This window comes from Oryzias melastigma, linkage group LG16 (genome assembly GCF_002922805.2).
Source record: "Oryzias melastigma strain HK-1 linkage group LG16, ASM292280v2, whole genome shotgun sequence".
Classification (NCBI taxonomy): Eukaryota; Metazoa; Chordata; class Actinopteri; order Beloniformes; family Adrianichthyidae; genus Oryzias; species Oryzias melastigma.
The window spans coordinates 6,400,973-6,424,073 of record NC_050527.1 but is presented as its reverse complement, the minus strand read 5'-3'; the positions used below and the strand labels follow the sequence as shown (position 1 = coordinate 6,424,073).

General features: G+C 37.9%; 4 protein-coding genes across 5 annotated transcripts in view; 2 read left to right on the top strand and 2 right to left on the bottom strand.

Annotated features, from left to right (window-relative positions):
- Window positions 1-2,600: 2,600 nt before the first annotated feature.
- On the top strand, window positions 2,601-6,394 carry m6pr (mannose-6-phosphate receptor (cation dependent)). Its single transcript, XM_024267871.2, has 7 exons — window positions 2,601-2,751; window positions 3,629-3,801; window positions 3,891-4,057; window positions 4,218-4,327; window positions 4,580-4,710; window positions 4,790-4,916; window positions 4,993-6,394. Exons 1-7 carry the CDS (start codon window positions 2,680-2,682, stop codon window positions 5,113-5,115), a joined length of 903 nt encoding a protein of 300 aa, XP_024123639.1. The 5' UTR covers window positions 2,601-2,679; the 3' UTR covers window positions 5,116-6,394.
- A 2,279-nt stretch (window positions 6,395-8,673) lies between these two features.
- On the top strand, window positions 8,674-15,367 carry phc1 (polyhomeotic homolog 1). Of its 2 annotated transcripts, none has more exons than XM_024267773.2 (14): window positions 8,674-8,832; window positions 9,618-9,739; window positions 9,835-9,945; window positions 10,029-10,094; window positions 10,195-10,338; window positions 11,047-11,205; window positions 11,291-12,001; window positions 12,068-12,182; window positions 12,249-12,427; window positions 12,498-12,561; window positions 12,645-12,732; window positions 12,850-12,988; window positions 14,325-14,556; window positions 14,634-15,367. In XM_024267773.2, the coding sequence occupies exons 2-14, from the start codon at window positions 9,623-9,625 to the stop codon at window positions 14,783-14,785; spliced, it is 2,277 nt and encodes a 758-aa protein (XP_024123541.1). In that variant the 5' UTR covers window positions 8,674-8,832; window positions 9,618-9,622; the 3' UTR covers window positions 14,786-15,367. The 2 variants fall into 2 exon arrangements, with proteins under 2 accessions (XP_024123541.1, XP_024123540.1); XM_024267772.2 differs by having other exon boundaries at window positions 10,195-10,350.
- styk1b (serine/threonine/tyrosine kinase 1b) lies at window positions 15,026-21,307 on the bottom strand. The gene is made up of 10 exons (XM_024267837.2): window positions 20,625-21,307; window positions 19,874-19,908; window positions 19,556-19,726; window positions 18,294-18,626; window positions 18,020-18,201; window positions 17,858-17,932; window positions 17,455-17,663; window positions 17,272-17,312; window positions 16,165-16,261; window positions 15,026-16,080 (listed from the first exon to the last, which is right to left on the bottom strand). The coding sequence occupies exons 2-10, from the start codon at window positions 19,905-19,907 to the stop codon at window positions 15,888-15,890; spliced, it is 1,335 nt and encodes a 444-aa protein (XP_024123605.1). The 5' UTR covers window position 19,908; window positions 20,625-21,307; the 3' UTR covers window positions 15,026-15,887.
- Window positions 21,308-22,973: 1,666 nt separating this feature from the next.
- Window positions 22,974-23,101, bottom strand: part of gstk1 (glutathione S-transferase kappa 1) — a gene marked incomplete in the record, with an annotated part of 3,345 nt that continues 3,217 nt past the window's right edge. The window contains 1 exon segment of the mRNA XM_024267893.2: window positions 22,974-23,101.

Here is a 23,101-nt window from a genome sequence, read left to right as displayed (position 1 = left end):
TATGGTCTTACAGACCTTTAGAATTGCTAGAGATACGTGTCCAAAATACTCAATCAGGGGTCTGTAACCTTTAACTCTGAAAGTTAGAGGTCGTAGACCTCTGGTGGGTGCAAAGTCTCATTTAAATGTTGTAAAAATATACTTTATTTATGATTTTGTGACTATGAAGCAATTCATTTGTAAAATTGAGCTTTTGCTTACAGTAATTGAATCATGACAAGAAGGCCCTGGTTCGAATCCCGCTGGGAAATTTCTGTGTGGAGTTTGCATGTTCTCCCTGTCATGCATCGGTTTATTCCAGACACTGCAGATCCTCCCACAGTCCAAAACATTCTTTATAGGTTAATTTGTTACTCCAAAGCGTTCCTTGGAGTGCATATGTGTGTGTGTTGGACTGCTTTGTGCCCTGCAACAGGCTGGCGACTTGTCCAGGGTGTACCCCACTTTTGCCCAACATCAGGACAGGTTCCAGCACCCCCATGACCTCCAACAGGGATATAGCAGGTTTAGAAAATTGATGGATGGATGAATAAATTATAATAGTGTTATATTTTTCTATGTGTAGTAATTTTATTTTATTTCACTTTAGACACCAGCACGTGCAAGTTTCTTTTAAAATAAAACACCTTGAAGGATTCTTATAGCCAAAGAGCCACAATGGAGGGCTAAAAGATCCACCGTACCTCAATCGGTATTTTACAATATTGATGAAATTGAATCATTTCATTTTGAAACCATTTTTAACAGTATAGTTTGATTTGATTAACAACTTGCCTCAGACTGATCAATCTGAGGATTATAAATCAATTCATTGATTCAGCTTATTAATCGTTACACCCCTACTAAATATCTACTTTCATCACAGTGAGAAATATTGGTTGATGTCACTTACACTTCTGTCTTTCATTTTAGCTTATTCAGTTTACTACATCACTTATTAGCATTTTCAGTGTATCAATGGCTGTAAATTGTATTAAACTATGTTTCTTGATTCAAACATAAAGAAATATTTGCTGTACTTAAGATGTGTGCCTCTAAGTGTAATAAATAAAAGTCTTTAAACAAAAACGAGCTTGGATGTATTTTTTTTTTAAAAGGGTCAAATTACCTTTAAGAACCTTTTAACTGTGTTAAGGACTGGTTCACATAAATAACACCGTGTTCACACAAAAACAATGATCTCTGTGCTTCAAAGTTAAGGAGAACCTTAATCTTGTCATTTTTAAAGCTGCTGCTGCTGTTTTAGCCTGGAGTCGAGGGAATAATGGGGGATTGTGTTTGGCCCACCAGTTTGATTAAAGTCTGACAGGGGCAAAGATACAGGATTGTGATAACATGTTTGAGGTACAAGGTCTAGAAAACAAGTTTAGTTTGAAGCTCTGCTGACAAGCTCAAAAAGTGCTGATCCAGTTGGAAACAATAGGGTAGAAAAACAGGTATTTAGTAGTAGAAACTCTTTAAATGGTTTTGTTAATTTTGAATAAATGACTAGGTAATCATATGTGAGCTTAGGCTTATATATATGTGATTGTTTTTTTTTTTTGTTTTTTTTCGTAAATAGTTCTCCTCATGATTATTAAATAAATAAATAAAGTATTTTATGGGGTTTTAAGAACATTTGTTGGAAATAGAAGTGATTGATGCACATTTAACCACATATGACCCTATCAGTGTGTTTGCTGTCATTGTGAATGCGGTAAAGTTCATAGTGTTTGTAGTATTCATGACTGTTCTGATTATTTTGTTATCAGACACGATGTTTCTCACTGTGATGACAAAATAATCAGAACAGTCACGAAGATCATTGTGTTTTACACATAGACCATCTAAATAGAATTGTTATTCACGTCAATGGTTATACACTGTGGTTCAATCACCATCCCCACCCTTTTTCAGATGCTCTAGATTTGACATGAAAAAAGGAAGAATGGTTAAAAACTTTTTTCTTTTGTTTTGATTTTGATTTTTGCATTGCCTTTGAATATAATGTGAATATAATATATATAGGTTCAAACATGTTCCGACACTGTACTTAACTTACAACTTAAAAAAGGGGAAATATAAATGTTCAGTTAAAGACATTTTGTATAAACTAATAACTGGGGACATATTTAAAATTATGATGATCTGGTGTTTTTGAGATTGAAATCAAACATTGACTTTTTTTTGTACTGATTGCAAGTTATAATTTTCCTTTCTGGTGTTCCTCTAAGCTCTCTCTTTTGGTAAAATTAAAAGAAAAAAAACTATCTTATTTCAAATAACAGCCTGTGTGATTTAGCTTTTAATGTAATAGCGGTGAGTTTTATATCCATAAAAGTACATTTACAACCAAACCTCTTTTTATTATATTTATTATATTTCATTTGTTTATATTTAAAAAAAAATGAAATTAATGAAAAACAAAAAAGCAAGACATTTCTCACATTGTTGGGACAATACGTTATATGAAAACGTATTTTGTGGTTTGTTTTATTTTGTCTTTATTTTTATTTTTTATAAATGAACAAAATTGATATTTGTTACATAAAATCACACGAAAACAGACAAAACTGTAGAAAAAAGTACAAATATCCTTGTTTCGCTGTGACGCTCAGCCGTCACTGTCCCCTGTCACATGATGAGGGGGTGAAGTGACGGAGCCGCTTCTCATTGGTCAATCTCCAGTCGGTGGGTCACATGTCCATGCTTCTCTTTTTAGATTCACTTCCGCACTACACTGCTGTCTGCAGCCTGCTAGCCTCATCCATGGTAGGCTTTTTACATTTTTACATTTAGAAAACAATTTCTTGTCTGCTTTGTAAATTCCAACTTAAACAAAAACTATTTTATTTGCACATAAATTAACTTTTTGTTGTTTACATAGTTAAATAGTTGTAAAAATTGCAGTTAAATCGTCCAGGAAGCGACGTTATCTTGGTTCATCATTACTCACACTGTCTGCTTTTAATCAGACAGTTTCAGTCAAACCGTTAGAAAGAAAACCAGTTATTGCTTTCACATCCATTTAGCAACATTATGAAGGTCAGTGCTTAAAGCAGCCACAAGTGTAAACTTACCAGAGGCATAGTTACACCTATGACATCTTCTGACATGCGCTTTTAGCAGCCACAGGCTTCCGTATATTTGCTTTCACAACGTGATCCCCAGTCGCATCGGTTTCTAAATATAATGACATGCTTTATGGAGACTACTATTACCGGAAAGGAATACAAAAAATCAAATGAGCCATTAAAACATGTGCTTGTTTCATGCTTTTGTCGCAAATGAATCAACTTTGAGATAAGATCTAATTCTAGATCAGCCAGATAAAATGAATTGTATGTCAGATTGTCTTGTCAGTCATCTCAAAAGCTTATTATTTTGTTATAACCTATTTCATGTTGGAGTAGATTGGAAAAGCATAATTCACCAGAGTCTGTAGTCCTTGCTGTTTTAGATTCCTTGCTGTCTATCTCTATTAAATCAGATAAAGTATTAAACAAAATATTGTTGTTGTGTTGGATCAACTTGTGTTCTATCATCTGATTTTACTCATTTCAACTTTTTAAGAGATGTATAGCATAGATGTGTCATATTTTTACCTTTATGTTATAGCCATACTGGATTGTTTTATCACCTTTTCTAGATGTTCAGCATTTCTTGTAAAGGCTCCATCATCGTGTGGACTTTGGTGATCCAGTTGGTGATGTGTGGGAGGGCTGTGTTCGCCACCGACGCCACAGGGTCCTGCAAACTGAAGTCTGAGTCTGAATCTGAAAGGAAGGTTCTCAATCGACTAGAAGCTCTCACCCACAAGAAGTATGTGCAGATTTTGTGTTGTGGTTGTTGTGTGGTTCAAATTTCCGACATATGCTAGATTGATTTGAATGTGTCTTTCACGTCGACAGCTTCACAGCAGAGCATACGATTGGAAAAGAGACTTACACATACGTATTCCAGCTGTGTGGGGATGCAGGGGGTGTTAAAGACGCTGGAGTCATTCAGATTGACAAGAAATCTCCCAAGACGCCAACAGTGATTGGCAAATACACGGCAACACAAGCAATTGGAGGAAGTAAGAATACAATATATGAATATGTATGCTTTTGTAAAGAGATGTGCACTTTTTTTTTGTCTGATGCATGTATTTGAAGTGGGGTTTTCAATTTCAGAGTAGCATTGTGTTAGTGTTACAAACCACAGAGTCTTGTTCAGTTTGTTTTCTGCTCTTCCAGGTGACTGGGTGATGCTGATCTACCGTGATGGTGAAGCTTACGACCAACACTGCTCCAAAGAGCCCAGGAAAGCCAATATTATGATCTCTTGCAACAGGAATACAGACATGGTAAAGTGACTGCAAATATGTCATACATTTTGGGGAATTAAGATAGATATAGGGGAAAGATGTTACATTGGTGGCACTTTGATTCATTTTAAAGCTCTGATGGAATTAGATAAAAACTTTTTTTGCTATGAATGTAGTAAAGTTTCTATTCTCCACAACAGGCTAACTGTAAGTTTGTTTTGAAGATATCATATACTGCAAACCATATTCTTGTCCAAATGGAGTTTGTTTAAATGTTCTGTTTCTTTCTAGGGTCAGCTTGAAGTGGTTGTGGAGGACCGAAACAGATCGACTGATTGTTTTTACTTGTTTGAGCTGGACTCCAGCGCTGTGTGTCCGGCTATTGAGTCCCACCTTAGCCCTGGATCCATAATCCTCATCATGTATGTGACTGCAATAGTTAAGTCTATAACATCTCACTTTAAAGTTACAAAAAAGTGGTAATTGTCTCTGTTTTTTTAGTGCTTTCGTGCTTTTGGCTCTCTACCTTGTTGGAGGTTTCCTCTATCAGCGGCTGATCGTCGGAGCCAAAGGGATGGAGCAGTTCCCCAACTATGCTTTTTGGGTGGAAGTTGGCAACCTGACAGCGGTAAGCACATTTTTTTTTTTTTTTTATAATTAAACTAGAAATTCTAGTATGGATACACTTCACTGTCTCCTCACAGGACGGCTGCGACTTCGTATGCCGATCGCAAAATCGAGAGCAAGCTCCGGCTTACAGGGGAGTGACCACAGAGTCGCTGGAGGAAGAACCAGAAGAGAGAGACGACCATTTACTGCCTATGTGACCTGAATGTCATTAAAAGAACAGACGTTTTCACTGTGTGGGGCAAATTACTCATTTGTAGCTGGGACGCAGTTTCTGGTACTTAAGTCTGTTACCTTTGACCTGCTTTCAGTCAGTTATTGTTGACACCTCCAGTGTATTATAGACTATTGTATTCTTTCTCAAGATTGGGCTCAAAACTTAAAAAAATAATCAAATTTTTTCTCTCTTTTTCTATACATTTCAGCTTTTTGATGTACAAATGAGAGTTTTGCCCAAGTTTAGAAAATGTCTGTCAGAATAGAGAGAATTCAAAAAGTTGAATATGACGAAAACTATGTTCGTATATTTTATAATAAATTTCAGTAAGGTATTAACGTTGAGGTAAAGTTTGCTTCAAGTTACGCTGAAGGTTTTTCTTTGTTTTGCTCTTTGGCGTTCTATACTTTTTTTGTGTTTTGCAGTTGGATATCTGATTACTGTGAATGTTTCAGCGTTGTGGCACAAGCAGAGATTTACTGCAGACAACCTTCAAAGTTTTTTTCTTTTATTGCAAAATTACATAAAACATGAGTTTGAGAGGTGTATCTTTTTCATATTCTATTTACTATTAAAAAAGGTCAGAATGGCCAATTACTTTTTGTATCAATCGTTTCTATTTAGTCTGGAGCAATCCTGAATTTCAGCCAGAAACACAAACTTATGTTTCATATTTTGATAATTCAAGATAAATTCTATATGCTTTTCTTTAGCATTAATATCAAAATTTAATTTGCTCTGATGATTTTGTAGTGGTCAAACACTCACCTGCTTTACTGTAAAGAATAACTGACCCAAAGAACAAAAGGTAATAGTGTTTTTACAGTCAACTTTTCTTTTGTTTGATTTTGAAAAAATATTTCAGCTGCTTTAAAGTTTTCATTTTTTAGAAAAAACCTTAAGTGGCTGCAATTGCACTTTTTTTTCCTGTTCTTACCTGATATATAATTCTAAATAAGTGTGGGAGACATATGAGGGAGATACTGTATATACCTTTTCTGATATTACACAAATCTGAGCGGATGAGGCCTTTTGATTTCTGCAGAAAACGTTTCGGTTACTGAGTTGATGCAGCTGCATTTGTGTTCTCTGGTTTGATTCCATTTTGCTAACCTTCATTCTGCTCTTTGATTATTTGGTGAAAACAGTTGCAGCTTTTGTTCAAGGGGATGGAAAAGGAGTCTGGTTGCTTTGAGTGTGGCAGCATTTTTTTGGCTTTAAACTGATTTGCTTTTTGAGTCCAATAAAAGGTCTAAAACCTGTTTGCTTGTTCCCATTGTAGCAGCAGTGTGTACTATTACTGTATTACATATAAAATATACACTACTAAGCTTAATGGTGTGCTATTCTATCAGGGATCTGGTTATCTGTATAAGAATAGATTATTTTACAAATATATTAAATCAACTTAAATGTATTTTGTATTTTAACATCACATGTTTTAAAATTTATCTGAATTGTATAAAATGTTTAGTAAACCACAGGGATTAAAGGTGGTAGTAATCACTGTCACTTTTCCTTAAATGCATTAGTGAAAGCTTATAAAATTATACGATCTTTGGAAATCTTATTTATTGAGTCAAATTCCGCCTCGACTGCATGATGCTACCTTATGCATTTAGTACATCCTCTTATGTTTCAGTCTGCATACTCATAAATACTCATAAATGGGTGTAGAAAACTCAAATTACATATGGATTTGGATCAAAAAGACTGCCATGTGCTGTTTTTACTTCCTGTTTTCTGTTTCAACGTTTACCCTGCAGGAAACTCCCACATGCTGGTTGTGACAACATGCACATGTATAACAATGTGAGACAACAGAAGGGTTCATAGAGGAGTTGTGACATGTTTAGCATTTTTTTTCACCAGCTTCAGTAAAGAGTGCTAAAATATAGAGGTGCACATAGGTTCATGTTGTGGTATGCAGCGTAGAACTACAACCACTGGCACTGAAGATCCTTGCTGTGGAACAACTCGGTTACTACTACAGAACAGACATTTTCTTTCAATAAGCTGTTTTCTCCATAGATCAGGGAGTCACCTTTGATGACATCATTAGTCAGTGCTTGTGTGTATAGATTTTATCATGCAACAACAAACCATGTGGGTGGTAAATGCCAGTTAAAAAAGATTACTGTTTACTTCTGCTGCTCCTTGAAAAACCACTGCCACTCAACCGTCAAGAGCTGAAACTTGGAGTGTAATCTGAAACTATGTCAAACAAGGGAAAGACAAACTTCTGCACAGAAGGTGCTACTTAAACTGTCTGTTCACAGGCTCATCTGCACTCAGAAGGACGCTTTTGACAAGGAAACTTTCATCTTTTAGGCTATGCAAATACACTAAAACCCCAATTACACATATTGACAAATGTGTTTGTAGCTCATCGTATTCATCATTAAGATTTTAGAACACACCAGATCTAAGTAAAAAATAACATTTTCCAAGTGTTTTCATGTTTATCCTCTATTACAAAAATGATAAAAATCATGGGCTCTGCCAACACTGCTGCACCCCAGTGAGTTTAGGATGAACTGTACAATGTACAGTGTCTGCAATACAAGAAAAGAGACCTGAAGTGTATTCTTTTTTTAAGTTTATAAGTTGGATTCATATTTTCTCCATGAGAAGAGACAGTCACTCACTTTAGCAGAAAACAGTTCGTCTTTTTTCAGTTGCTGCTTGTCTGAACATGCATTTCCCTCCCTTAGAAAATGATATAATTTTCTATTTTTTTTTTTAATTTGTTGGATCATTACCAGCTGAGCCGTAATTAAAATTCTCTTGTCAGAGCCTCAGCTCTCCAAAACCAGGAAGAAAAATTCGATTTATTTATTTATTTATTTATTTTTTGCAGCTGAAGCTCCATGCTTGTTTGTTTTAACTTTTTATTTCTATGTGTTACAGTTTGCCAAGAGAGGAGTGTTAATCAAGTTTTTTTTTCTTTAATCAACATTCACTGTCCATCATATTTACACAAACTATGCTGTCACACTTTTAGTTAATTAAGATCTATAAACAAAATTATGTATTTTTTGCATTTTAGCTAAACTAATTCCAAATAAACATCAAGTTAAAATTAACTTTACATGGAAATATTTTCTATTCCCTTCAAATGCCACTTCTTATGTTTGGAAAACATTATTTAAAAACAAAAAGAAGCACAAACAGAGCATTTAACTGAATACATAAAAAATTAGTTTGCTCTCTAAGCTTAAAATATAACATTTTAAAAATTATACGCCATGTTTTAAATCCAAGTTGTCGCTTATTAAGTTGTTTTTATGTGGATATACTATAAAATCCCAAAATGTGTTTTAAATCCATTTCCTAATATCCCCAAAAGATGGCGCGCTTGTTCCACTTTTTCCCCCGGTGTGACGTTTCTTCACATACTGTGGATAAAAGTTGTTACACTTCTCTGCACAAAATAAAGTTTTGGCCGTAATGTTGTATTACAAATACGAGAGCAATTGATAAATCTGTGATGCAGTTTTATGACGTCTTATGCTTGTTTTCTGTTTTTTCTCCGTCTGCCTGCGTAAACAAAGAAGAAGAAAACCCCGTGAAAGGGGCGGGGTCTTGTTGGAGGCAAAAACCCCCCTCAAAGGGTTTTCGTTCATCATAGTTCAAAATCAACATCCAAATTGCACTTTGTGGCATCTAACAGTGTACAGGACAGAACTGTTGTGAAAAGGTAAGTATGATAAAGAGTAAATAAAGGCCGGTTAGCCGCTAACCAGTGGGGCATAGTGTTTGTAAACAGCTAACGCTAAACAGTTAGCCGGGCGGCGGTGCATCCTCTCACTTTTTTAACGTTAATTCAAAAATGTGTCCCAAAAAGTTACAAAACATACTTTAAGTGAAAAATGGACGTCTTTAATTTTTATATTTGATAGTTTAAGAGTGGAAAAAATGCAAATACCGAAGTTTTTAAGGATGTTTAACTTGCTAGCTGCAATGTTTTTAACATTTCTGTTTTATTCTTTTAGTAGCGTAAATTACGTAAACACTAGCTTAGTGTAGAAACGGCTGTGGTTAAAGTTTTGATGTCGAATACTTCTGGTTTGTCTTTAACGCTTTGAGGGTACACTTTAACAACACAAGCCCCCCTTTTTTCTAAGTTTGGGCTCTTCTAGTTTTCGAAGTTCTATTTTTTTCAGCTTTTACTTTGAAAATGGACACATAAACAGTATAAATAAAGTTTTTCGATTTTTTTTTCAATTGAGAAGTTACAACAATACAGCATGGATGGATCATTTCAAATGCAAATGGTTCAGAACACAGCACTAAACAAAGAACAAAGAAAACATTGAAAGTTCGCAAATATAATCAGGGATATGTGTTACAGAATTTTACATAGAAAATAAATATGCAAAGTACAATCTATTATCCTGTTCAGAAAATGTATTAAGTAATTCAAATATGACAATGTAAGCATATCTGATGGATGTTTTTTTTTTTTTTTTTTTTTTTTTGCAGCAAACATGGATGCAGGGGAAGATCAAAACACAAACAGCACCAATGGAAATACTCAGACAAGTGGGAACTCCCGAGCACCTCAGATAGCACACATGTCTTTGTATGAGAGACAGGCTGTTCAGGTGAGGGCTGTACTCATTCAAATTGCTTTGGAAAAAAGCTTAAAATATTAAATATTCATGCATTTATTTCCCCTGATATGTGTTTTTGTTTAAAGGCTCTTCAAGCGTTGCAAAGACAACCAAATGCAGCTCAGTATTTCCAGCAGCTCATGCTGCAGCAGCAAATCAACAATGCCCAGCTCCAAAACCTGGCTGCTGTGCAACAGGTAATCAAACATTAACTTTTGACATAAACTTTGTGCACAAAAAGTGCACAAAGTTAAATTTCCCCCCCTTTTCATTTAAACAGGCAACGCTTGCAGCCAGTCGCCAGTCTAATACTACAAGCAACAGCATGTCTCAGGTTCCCACCACTGTAAGTTTAATTGTACAAAAATGTTTGTACATAAAATTCTTTTTTTTTGTTGTTTTGTGTGTGGATTGTGTTGGTAGTAAATAGTGCTCTGTTGCTGCAGGTCAATCAAAGCACCACATCTACAGGAGGGACCATGAGCAGCCCGCGGGCGCATGGTCCAGCAACCTCTGCAGCCACGACGGCTCTCAACCAGTCAGTGCTGCTGGGCGGAAACTCAACCGGACAGGGCCAGATGTATCTCAGGGTAGGTGTAAAGGTTTGTGTACGCTTTGTTAATATATTGTTTTTCATCTACATGTTTTATAAATAGTGTTAATCGATAATATACGTGTGTTGTTTAACCCTTTGCACTCACCGACAACTACATCGGTTGTGTACAATGAGGCAGAAAAGACTCCAAATAGTAAAAGTTTCATTCAAATTTTAACAAGAAGGTTTTAAAAAAGGTTTTTAGCTTTGAAATGTTTGGTTTAAATCAAGCATAATTAAAGGTATGATACATGGAATAAATCACTGGAACATTTTCTATAGTTTTTAAATATGAATATTTTTAAGAAAGAAAAACAAATTGTTTTCTTTTTTCTTTACAAGTTAAATATTTGCTATAGAATATAATTAATTCTTTGAGCTAAATTTTTGTGATTTTTTTTTTTTTTTTTTGCACACGCAAAAAAAGAAAAAATGTATTTATTAGAATTTAGGTTTTTGTACAGTCTCAGGTTTACTCTGAAATTATTGTGATATATGATTAAAAATGTGGAAAAAAGAAGCTCAGGTTGTACTTAAAGCTTGATATTAAGCATTGCCACAAAAAACTTTTAAAGGTCAAATGTTGGAGGAAATTATAAAAAAGGCCCCGTATCATCTCATTTTATCTCAAAACAGCGTGAAAGTGATTTAGATAGTCTGTTACAACTGAGAAGTTTATCACTTCTGCTGCTGCTTCCTGCAGGTAAACCGTTCTCTTAGGGCTCCTCTTGCCTCCCAGCTCATCTTCATGCCTGGTGCTACAACAGCTACAGTTGCAGCTGTTGCACAAACACAACCTCAGCAGCAGCAGCAACATGATGCCGTTTCCACCAATTCGAGCGCCCAGTCTGACAATGATCAGGTCTGAGTTTTAGTACCACAGCAGATAGATGAGTGTGGTCAAAGTTATTTATTTTATTAAAAACTGTTCTGTCTCCGTCTTGCAGGTGCAGAATCTAGCTCTGACGTGTGCGTCCACCCTTAAAGCGACAGCTGTCAAATCTGAGCTTCCTGAGAGAAGCGATGCTGCTGGTTTTACTTTGGCTCAGCAGCCGCACTCTGTACCCCCGACAGCTCAGCAGCACCAAGTGCAACCACAACAGCAGCAACAAATGTCCAAACCCAGCTTTAACCAGCAGCCTGGCTCCAACCCAATGTCTGGAAAGGCTGCACTGACCGTTGACCCATCTGCCTCCATCGCTCCGTCTTCCACCTCCTCATCTGCACTTCCTCTCTCCCAGCTGCTCCTCTCTCCCTCTGCTGCCCCTTTAATTTTGGTGCCCACTTCGAATGTGGCCACCTCCACCCCGGGCTACCCAAAGGCCAACATGAACGCACAGACTCTGGTGGTGCAGCCCCTTCAACAGACCACTTCCAGCGCGGACAAGGGTCCTGTTCCTATTCAACCCAAAGCAGCTCAGGGACACCGCCTGCCTGTGCAGCTGTCACCTCGACACCCACCTCCCATTCTCCCAGCTCCACCTAGCAACAGTCAGACTAGCGCTGGGGGTGCACATATTCCTGTCCAGCTTGTGGGAGCCAGGCAGGGCTTAACAGGAAACACAGCAGCTGGGGGCCTGGCCCAGACTCGAAGCAGCGTGGCCCATGAAGCTCCACCTGGTGGAGCTGTTGGCCCAGTCTCCTACAGTGCAGCTATGGTAAGGTTAGCACTGCTTTAGCTGAGATTTTTAACCCTTAATAGCTTATATTTATTTATCTTTTAGGCAAAGCCAGTCGTCGGTTCTCTGAAGAGGAAATCTGACTTTGATGGGACAGAATCTCCCGATTGTGTGAAAGATTCTGCTCCCCCTCTATCTCCTGCCCCCACAAAAGACTCGGGTAAGGTTAACATTATAGCTTCAAACAAACTGTTTGTATCATTTCTGAAAATGTAAATCTTCTTAGCCCCCTCTACAGAAGCTCCATTCTCATCTCCTCCCATCCTGTCCTTGCCCCCACCCTTGTCAAGAGTGGGGCATGGCGACAAAGAGCGGGCGCCCCTTCCCCAGGCGGTGGTCAAGCCTCAAGTTCTCACTCACCTCATTGAGGGGTTTGTGATTCAGGAGGGAGCAGAGCCGTTTCCTGTGAGTGCGATGGTCACAAAACTGAAATTAGCCCCAACGATGGAGGCGGTTCTGATGTTTGTTCTTCCAGGTTGTTGGACTTCTCAAAGACAGAGACTTTGCCCTGGCTGGCCGCACAGAGAATGGCCCTCCATGTAAGTGTGTTTTTTATATATTTTCTTTTGAATATTCTGTCAAGCGTTGTGCTCCAGAGTTTTATTTGAAATCTCACCTGCAGTATTGAAATGTGAATACTGCGGATGCCTCGCTCCAGCCAGTCAGTTCAGAGGTTCTAAGAGGTTCTGCTCCAATACTTGTGCCAAGAGGTATGATTTCATTTATGCTTCTGTTTTAAAAATGTCTCACAGAACAAGATTTAAGATGATAAATATAAGAGCAGGATGTTCCAATGATTGACAGCTGCTATGCTTTTCAACTCTTAGGTATAATGTGAGCTGCAGCCAACATTTCAAGTCGAGCAGAAGGAGAACGGCACCGCCCTCCTTACCCACAGAGCGCCACAGGGGGTCTGTTCGCAGTAACAGCTACACTAAAATCTCTAACAAGCGTCTTACTGTCAAGGTGAGATCTTCTGCTTAAAGTTACACTCCAACTATATTTTTTTCTATAATAAAAGCGTCCCCAGTGGCGTTCTAATTGTTATGATGCAGTTTTTATCCAAAATCAAAACTTCTGTATTTTTTTTTAAGAAGCATTTTATGCAGAAGTTAATTAGTAATTCATCTCTAAGTTGAGGGCACGACTGTTAGCCTTTCGCTAATGTCCCATCAACCCTTTGTTTACACTCTCTCCCGCTAGCTTATAGCAAAAAAATAAAAATAAAACGGCAAGCAATATCTGAGCTATCCAGATGCACAATTTTGAGGTGGATAGCAACTCAGATAAGGAAAATGAAGATAGATCTATTTTTTTGCAAGTGGATGCTTCAGAATTGTAGCGGAGAAATTAGAGTTTTCAGTTACTGCGTCTCAAACAAGTTTCTTCAAGGTTTTTCTCCGCTGATCATCCAACACGATTTGAAAAAATAAAATACTCTGAAACGTAGTTTTAATCTTCAATTATTTCATATTTGTGGTGTGTATTGGTAAGAGTCTGGCAATACAATACGTATTCCAATACACATCTCACGATACAATACACATCACAATATTTCCCAGGACTGTACCAGGACAATTTTTTTTACTATTTCTTAAAAAAGCACGACTTAAAAAAAAATCGACTTAAATATTAATACACCCTACATATTAATGAAATATACAATATATTTTCATTATAAAAACACCTTAACATACGCCTTAACTAATAGGTTCTAAAAGTGTGATTGAAAAATCACACTTTTATTTTCATTATTGCTAAGTCTAGCTTTTAAACGCTTCAGGAGCCTGAATGGTGCTTGAACAGTTGCTTCAAAACTAAAGGGAGAAAAAAGAAACACCAATCCTTTCCAGAAACATTAAAGTGCGATGAAACTGTGTGATAGGATGAAGGAGGGCGGTTGAATGTGGCTAAGATACTTTATTTACATGACAGTCTGCCCCACTATTCTTAATAAATAATTCATTAAATATAATCTTTTCAGCATTTTAAATTGATACATATTGCCAAATGAAATATTGCAATAAATGGCCCTACACCCCTATTTTACATACATCCTCCATCATCCGAAAAATGCTACAGGAACATGTTAAAACACCAAAAACACAATTTTATTTGTCAAAAGGAACTGAAAATGTTTCATCGCTATTTTTTATAAGACTTGTGACTTCAAATCCATTTATTACATTTTTTTTAAAGGAGTGTGTATTTTTTCAATGTTGGAATTTACTAATCTTTTTACAGCATTATGTGTATCAACGAATATAAATTGTAGTTTGTGACTTTTTATATCTCCGGGCAGCGGCACTCTGAATCCAGTCACTCGGAGGACGTATCAAGCGACGGCGAAGAAGAAGAATCTCCTTCGCTCTCCCCAAACTCCTCCCGCTCCTGCTCCAGAGCCGACCACAGCGCTCCTCATTCCGACTGCTCCGCTCCTGGAAGCCTGCCTCTAGAGGGAGCCAGTTTTCTATCTGCCACTCCAGCTCAGTGGAGCGTAGAAGAAGTCTGCCGCTTCATTTCCTCTCTTCAAGGTGAGGATTCAAGCAGTCGGATCACGCCAAACATCCGCCTTTTTTTATTTACCGACTGCGTGTTATTGTTTTTTTAGGTTGTGAAGAACTGGCTCCTCAGTTCCTGTCACAGGAAATAGACGGGCAGGCGCTCCTGCTGCTGCGTGAGGACCATCTAATCTCCACCATGAACATTAAGCTGGGTCCAGCTCTGAAGATCTGTGCCTCCATCAACAGTCTGCGAGAATAAGAGCTTTGCTCTCACGACTCAACTGTTGGACTTTAAAAAAAAACTGAGATTCTTAAAGAAGGTGCAAAGGCTTTTTTCTTATAAAACCACCAGTGCCCCATCAAATCCAAGATGGATTGTTTACTTTATATGTGCAAAAAACGGCACCCTGTTGCATGTGTGGAGCCTGCCACAGTTTGAAGGATGCACATCTTGAATTTTCTCTTCCGCTATGACTGAAGTTATTGTCTTTTTTTACACTTTTTTTGTTTTACTCTCGACAAACTGCTCCATATCATTCTGTCTTCCTGCTCAAAGAAATTCACCCATCAGTGTATTTCAAAAAGAGCTTAAACTTGTTTACTTTTGCTACTTGATTTAAAATCATTTCCACCATTCTGTTACATTTATTTTTGTAGTATTTTGTGCATGTACTTTTTGTACCCAGGCTCTAAGCTCATTAAGACACTCAGAAAGCCTGACATTATGCTTAGTTAGCAGTTATTCACATTTTTTTAGGATAATCCCATTTATTTTGTCATGAAAACAATGTAGTTGTATTTTTTTATTTTGTTTTAATCGACTGAATTACTTGAAAACGGCTGTTTGAAAGGATTTGCTTTCTTCAAAAGGGAAAGAAAACACTTTTGTATGCAGTACTATCAATGAACAAGTCTCACTGCAACTGTGTGGAGCTTTTATTTTGTAAACAAACCAGCAAGTTTCCTCACTTGCCACTCAGCCAAACAAGTAATACATAAAGTGTAATGCCCAGGATGGTAATAAGTTAGTTCCTTCACTTTTGCAATGATACCAGGTATAAATATACAGTGTAAAACTATAATCCCAAACCCTTAATTTGACATGTTTTTACTGCAGGTTTATTTTTTATTATTTTTTTAAATAAAATTGCTCAGTTTTGACCCTCAAAACTGATTAATTAACAGCTAGATTGCTGTTTTCTTATGGTAAAAAATGTGTTTACTGGTTTTTCTATTAAGAAAAAAAAAGCATTTAATCCTTTCGATGCCAAAAGTGCTCCTGAATGTTTTGAAACACTTTGGTGTGAAACTCTCCCGTTTAAAGTGCACATTTGACTCGTTTTCGTCGTGTTTGGCGAGGTTCAAAAAACAGTGTAACTGTTGGACTCTCCATAGCCGGCCTCCTGCAGGTACTCCTCTATGTTAACCACCTTTGGCGTCTTGAGAATTTTATCGGAGGCGCTCTTTTCCCCTGCTGAAAGCTTTCGACTCACTTCGGCCAGGGGGGGTCGTTCTTGATCTTTCCACTGACAGCAGGCTTTAATCAGAGCATGTCTGAAAAGGAGGCGCAAATTCATCATTTTAGTCTGTTTAAATTCACTTTTATTTTTAACTGTTATATGTGGGGTGCTCACTTACAGGGAATTGGAGCAGTTGGGGGGTTTCTTAAGAGTTTTTCCTCTTTGATGAAACTGCAGCAGCTCACTAACTGGGATTTCTGCAAACGGCGCTTCACCTGCAGAGAAAAAAGAACAACTGATTCCATGCAGAGGAGGGAGGAAATTTCAGAATAAAAGCCATAAAGTTTTTTTTTTTTTTTTTTTTTTTTTAGGGCAGTCATTAGAGATTACATTAAGCAATTAAATAAAACACTAATAGTCATCTATCATTTTTTTTTTTTTTTTGCAAATTGTTGATTTGAGGACAAACTTTAGTATGGAGTCAAATGAGACATCAGGGTAGCTTTGAGAAAACTTTGCATTTCATACAGTCATTTTACATGACATAAAAAATAATTGAATCTGGTTTGTGTCTTTTTCCTAGAAACATGAACTCCTGAATGTTCACTCAGTATGTCGGAATGAACCCAAAAATTGGAAAGAGATTAATTAGTGGCCTGACAGCATAGCATGACCTTAAATTATAGCAAAAATATATATATATGTTTGAGTTTAATCCTCAGTAGGCTCTGAACTCACAGGTGAGTTTGTCAATCCTATCTGCTGTTTACAAGACAAAGAATTGATACCGATCCCCCCATTATTATAACTTTTATTCAAAATGTAACATAAAGGTTTCAGAAAGTTTGGAGTTTTTTTGCTTTAAATTATTTTTGTTTAGAACAAGCAAATGATGCTCCTTGGAATAAATCAGTGGAACATTGTATTTAGTTTATAGGAGTTTTATCTGTTTTTTTTGTTTGTTTGTTTGTTTGTCTCTTGACATTTTTCACACAATTTTACATTACAACATAAGAACAGATTATTCTCATTTTTGGTGATTTTTGCTGTAAAAAATTACTAAATTTACTGCTCAGAATTTAGTTTTTTGTACAGCTTAAGGTTCATTGTGGCCTTTTTGTGTAATATAATGAAGAATATTTGTAAAAGGAAAAAAATCTACTTTAAAGCTAAATTATTAGAGAAATTTGTAAAGTAGAAAAAAGTTTTAAAACCCCTAGACTCCTTAGTAATTTAATAGCTGCTTTAAACAAAGTATATTTGAACAGATTAGTGCTGGACTTACCCAAAGTCACCATTTCATATAATAAGATTCCAAATGACCAGCTGGAAGGAGACAAGAGCAATTAGTCTCAATTTGTGAACTTTTCATCACGTGTTTGATCATAACCTGTCAGAGACTGAAGACGATTAAAAAAACAAAAATCAGCCCATGCATGTGGTTCTGGGTCATAGGGGGAGAACCTACACGTCACTGCTCGGGTTGGCAGGCTTTTTGACCAACAGCTCGGGAGCCTGCCACTTCTTCATGCTGGGGTCGTCCCTCTGAGTGAGCCCCTTGTTCTTCCGTGTGTGAACCCCGAACAGGCCCCACAGTTTAGCGGTGTACTCCCTGCTGACGAGCACGCTGCGGGCCCGGATGTTTCCATGGATCAGATCTTTGCCGTGAAGGAACTCCTGGTGTGCAGAGAGACAAGGATTTGAGGAATAAGCAGACAAGCTATTCCAGTTGGTTGTTTAATGGCACAAACAATAGTACTAACAGGAGATAATCCACTTATTCTGAATGTGAACTTTTTGAAGAAATGTCAGTGCTTTGTCACTGACCTGAAGGTCAAATGTGAGCAGAATGCAAAGTTTTAGATACTAACCAGTGCAGAGGCCACTTGTTTGGCCATTGTAAATATTCTTCTCTCAGTCATTTCACATGGAGGATCCACTCGTTCCTGCATGGATGCATTTAAATGAAATTTCTTCCATATACATTTAGTTTTTAGCTTTGGTTTTAAACTTGACAAGAACTACGGAGCTACCTCTCTGCATCTCCACAAGAAGCTGAGAAGGTCTCTGTTTTCCATCTCCTCCACAACTGTGACCAGAGGAGCTCGAAGGGAGACGACGCCGAGCAGCTCCGGGATGAACGGATGTGGACCCAGCTGTGCCAGGAAGGATGCAAAGCCCAGGAAGCTGTGCCTCTGGGTTGCATCGGCCGAGTCTAAACAAAGAGAAAAGAGACAACTCACTCTACACCTGAAGGGTGAGTTTCAAAAGACAAAATCCAGAAACAAATGCACTTTAAATCCTCACCGCTCAGCACCCGCAGGACCACATTCCTGTTTTCCATTCGGGCCCTGTAGAGGGACACGCTGGTTTCGGACTGCAGGGAGAAGGTGCCCTGAAGAGGCGTGACCAGGTTGAAAGACTCTGGTAACCTCTGGCGGGGCAGCTCTCGGGGCTGGACAATGGGAGTGAAACTGGGCTTGTAGGGCTCCGGCGGGGGGCTGGGTGGGAGTTCAGGAGAGATCACAGGCCGGGCGAGAGTTTTGGTGATGAAACTGTTGGGGGGGTTGAAGGTGGAGTAGGAGCCGTGCACGTCCAGGTCGATGCTTTCATGTTCTAAGACGTTGAGCTCAGGTGGAGCTGCAAACAGAGAACAGTTTCATCAGGAATCGCTGGTACTTTCATTAGATTAAAACAAAAGAGATACGTCCACAATACCTGCAGATACTGGCAAAATACTGTGTTAATGTATGCAAAACTGTTCCAATTATTATCCTTTATCGCTTCTGAAACTTTTACATTCAGTAAATAATACAATAAGCCCACATATACAGGTGAAAACAGTCACATTCTTCTAAAATATATATGTTAATGAATAAATATGTTGCCTCTTTTACTATATTGTTACTGCGCTTTAGTGGTTTCTACTCAAAAAAAAAAAAAAAAAAAAACAGAAAGCACCAGTCATACTAACACATGTTAATTTTAAATATTTGCACTAATGTAAATTGAATAAAGTTTTTAAATATTTGTTAAATTTAAGTTTTTAAGTATATTTTAAGTTAAAAAAAGGTTTTTGAAACCTTTAATGTATGATGCCTTGTTGGAATGAGGTCAATTTAAGGTGCCACAGAAATTAATAAAACTTATACAGTTTCATAGCACTTTTCTACCTTCTTTGAAGACTCAAAGCGCTTCACAGTCCCAGTCCTATTCACCCATTGACACACTGATGGTGGCTCCACTGCCAAACACTAGTGTCAACCTTCCACCAGAGGCAAGGTGGGGTTCAGTGTCTTGGCAAAGCAGGAATCAAACCTGAGACCTTTCAATCACAAGACGACTGCCCTACCGCTGCACCATGGCTGCCCCATTACTTAACTCAAACTAAAATCAAAATGATTTGGTTTTTTAACTGAAATGTGTTCAGAGAATAAAAATCAAAGTTATTCAAAGTTAAATAATCACATAATTTTATAGCCGTTAAATTTAATTTGTGCACTAAAGTTGTAAAAATACAGTGACTAAAGTGAACTGTTTGTGTGTTTGAAGGTGTCCTGGACGCGTACCATCAACGCCCTGCAGCACTCTCCTGGACTTTGTCTTGAAGGACCTTGACCTGATTCGGTCGACCTTCTCTGGGCAGTAACGCAGCAGCAAGATGAAGACCAAAGTGACCAAGAAGCTGGCAATCAGCAGGATGGGCACCACAATCACTTCCTGCTCGTAGACACGAATATCTGCCAACAGGAACAGACACATCAGCGCTGCAATCAGCCGTCTCCAAGACCTGTTTGCACAGTACGAGTCTTCCCGACAGTAAAAAAAAACACACTTCCTGCAAGCAGTGAGATGGGAATTTTGGATGTAAGACTGGTTGAACTTACTACAGATGGTGTCTCCGTCTCTGCAGGCTGACATGCTGTCAAAAGTTAAAAAAAGGAAAGGAATTCGTTAAATTTGTTTTAAAAGCACCAGCAGACATCTATATGAGGTACATCCGCTCAAAGGAAAGAAATTAGGCTTTTGTTGTACATAAAAACAAAAGATGTGATTATGAAATGACAAATAGACGTTGACTTCTTCAAAGAAAGCCATGTTGTACTTGTAGTGCTGCCTTTAAATAGTAACATGACTCTGAAAGGTGTAACTGAGAACGGGAACTCGAGGTGTCTGTCTGGAGTTCTCCTTTTACCCAACACAACTGCTTAACTTTCAGATTTTTCTTGAGGATTTTATGTTAGTTTTGGACACCTAAAGTTTGTGAATCAGTAGTAATTCATATTTTAGCTCGTTTATCCATCATTGAGGCCCCAATGATCACTTTCTGCTGAGTTTGGTTAGTTGGGATGACAAAAAGACAAAGAAAGAATCTCATCACCCACATGATCACCCTTTTACGTCACACGTCAGGCCTCTAAACCTGTCCACCTGCATTTTCTAGAAAACATTAATGCTTGTGTTGCATTACACACCCACTGAGCAAACATGAGCAACATCGGCACAAAATGTCATGAAAATCTTCTGAATTTGACACTAGTTTAAGAAAAAGGTCACTACCTTCCTCCCTACTGCCATCAGGTTTCTAACACAACCACTCTGGTTCTGTAATAGTGTAATAGCAGGATGAAGATTTACCTGAAATCCTTTAATGAATCCTCCCAGAAAATGAAGCACAGTGGGTCCTGTTACTGCAGACTCATCCTCCCCTCCTTTATATGATCAGACACTGTCCACACATAGCTGGGTTTCTGCAGCTGCTCAGGATCTCATCCCTTTGTTTTTGTCTCCGTCAGACTCAGGGGATCAATTTGCTGCTCTCAGTTCATCTACACCTTTTACTGACTCCACCCACTTCACCTGTGTCCACGTCCTCCGCTGTATACTCCTTCCTTGCTGTATTTCTCGCTCAGTCTGATTGTCAGCGTTCCTCTGTGATATCAAACTATGTGGTGTCCCCGGTTCTCCTCTGAGGGCTTTTCTTTGACTACAGCCTGTAATATCGGTCTCTATTTATGTCCCGCCTCTGTCCTTTGTTAGGGGAAACAGGTCCTGTCACTTTTTTTGTTAATTCAGCCCCTTTGTGGAGCAAGTTTAGTTTCTTTAAAACATAGAACCTGTATGACCAACTTAACCTTTCAACTTTTTTTTTTGTTTCCAAGCAAAACAAAAATAACAATTTAACAAGCCAAAAAGGGACTATGGTGCAAGTATGACACTGCACTTTCCAGGGTTTGAATGACAATATTTGTCACAGATAAACCAATTTGACTTCAATGTAAATCAAGTAAAAATAAACATGAGAGAATATCATTACACATGTGCTGTGATATCAGAATCCCTGAAGCAATTTGACTGTAGATGTTTAACTTTAAACGAGAGTAATTACATTTGTATTGTGGCCAAAACTCATAAGAAGGACAAATATCGATACTCTGAAAATGAAAGTGAGCATCATGCGGAACAGAAGCCCAATCTAAACCATCAAGCATCTTCAGTGGGGTGAACAAATGCCCAAATTGATAAAGTAAATCCTGAATGGCTCAGTTGGCTGCTTGGACTGGGAGGTAGAAAACCTGGGTTTACCCCTCCAGGGGCGCAATGAGCTCAATCAGCTGTGGGTTCTTAGCAAGACCCATCATGCTGATTCCTAAAACTATGTAGCCACAAGGGGGGCCAAGTCTGGGTCTCCCTGTGCCGGTCCCCAGCCCGGATGGTTGTGCCAGGAAGGAGGTAAAACTCTGCAAAAACACATGATAGCTGATTCACTAATAACCCCTGATGGGATTTGCTGGAAGGTGAACAAGTTTTAGCATCTCCTATTCCACACAAAAATGAATTCCAAACCAGATTAAAACCTGCTTGTGTTTACACTAAAGGAGCCTGGACTGTAGGAATTTGACAGGTGAGATGTTCTAGAGGCATCACTTTCACTGAAGCAGATGAACATTCATCATGGACAGCACTACACAAGGTAAAGTGATGAAATTATAACACCAAACCTCCAGACTGTTTACTTAAGGTAATCAACAATAACATTTAAAGGAGCAGAGACCAAAGCTTTTCTTAATCTAAATTTATTTAGAAGCTCCAACGTGGAGAAATAAAGTTTCAGGAAAAAAAAAAGTATTTCTTCTCCTTCTTCCACTGGATGTGCTCAAAAATTTGTCCCGTTTCTTGAAACAAAGTGCAAAAGGATCTGTTGTGTTATGAGAAAAAAAATCCTTAAAAAATTGTAAAATAGATCAAAACATAATTTGGGGGGTTCTACATTTATTATTTCTCTTTTATTCATTATCTGGGCAGTGCTCACAGCTCACAGCTCCTTTACCCACGCCTTCATGTGTGCAACAGAGAACTGATTTCGTCACAACATAAATCTTTTGTGTGTCTGCACAGGATATGCTCACACCTGAAGCAGACAGGTAACCAGGTTCTTGACTGTGTTTTATGCTACCGCCATGTTTGCAGTAATTATTACAGCTAAGTCAGTCCTGAATGATCAACCAAATCGTGTTTGGATCCACAAACCTGCCTTACCCACTTGTCAAACAGATTTCAGCCTTTGTGGTGAAGCTGTTTTTAGCTGTTAAGATGTATGAAACTGTAACTTTCCAAACTTAAATCATTCAAGTTTCACTTCTAAATGTGTTTCTCTGATCCTTAAGATATCCCATCCTGCTCGTTTCCCTACTACTCCTGTCCTGTGCTACTGAATGTTGATTACCTGGATCAGGTGAGTTCAGTCAGAGGAAACATAAAAGGATCCGATCCACCAGAACTCTTTTCAGACCTTCATATCCTGATATTTCCTCTTATACAGTGTAACTAGAAATCAAAACAGATTGTTCTGTCAGGTTTTACTTCTGCTTGTACAACAGCTGATTTTGTTTGAAAGAAAGAACCAAAAATAGGAAATGTAATTGCTTTCTTTTTTTTTATCAGTTAAATGTAGGATTTGAAAACAAGAAGAAACCACTAAGCCAGTTCTCTTTCTGTATTTTTTATTTGGTTAAAGTAGGCACACAAACTACTTGAATCATTCACAAACATTTAGGCACAACAGGTTTTACAAACAATCAAAGTGATATAAAACACACATTTTACCATGAGAA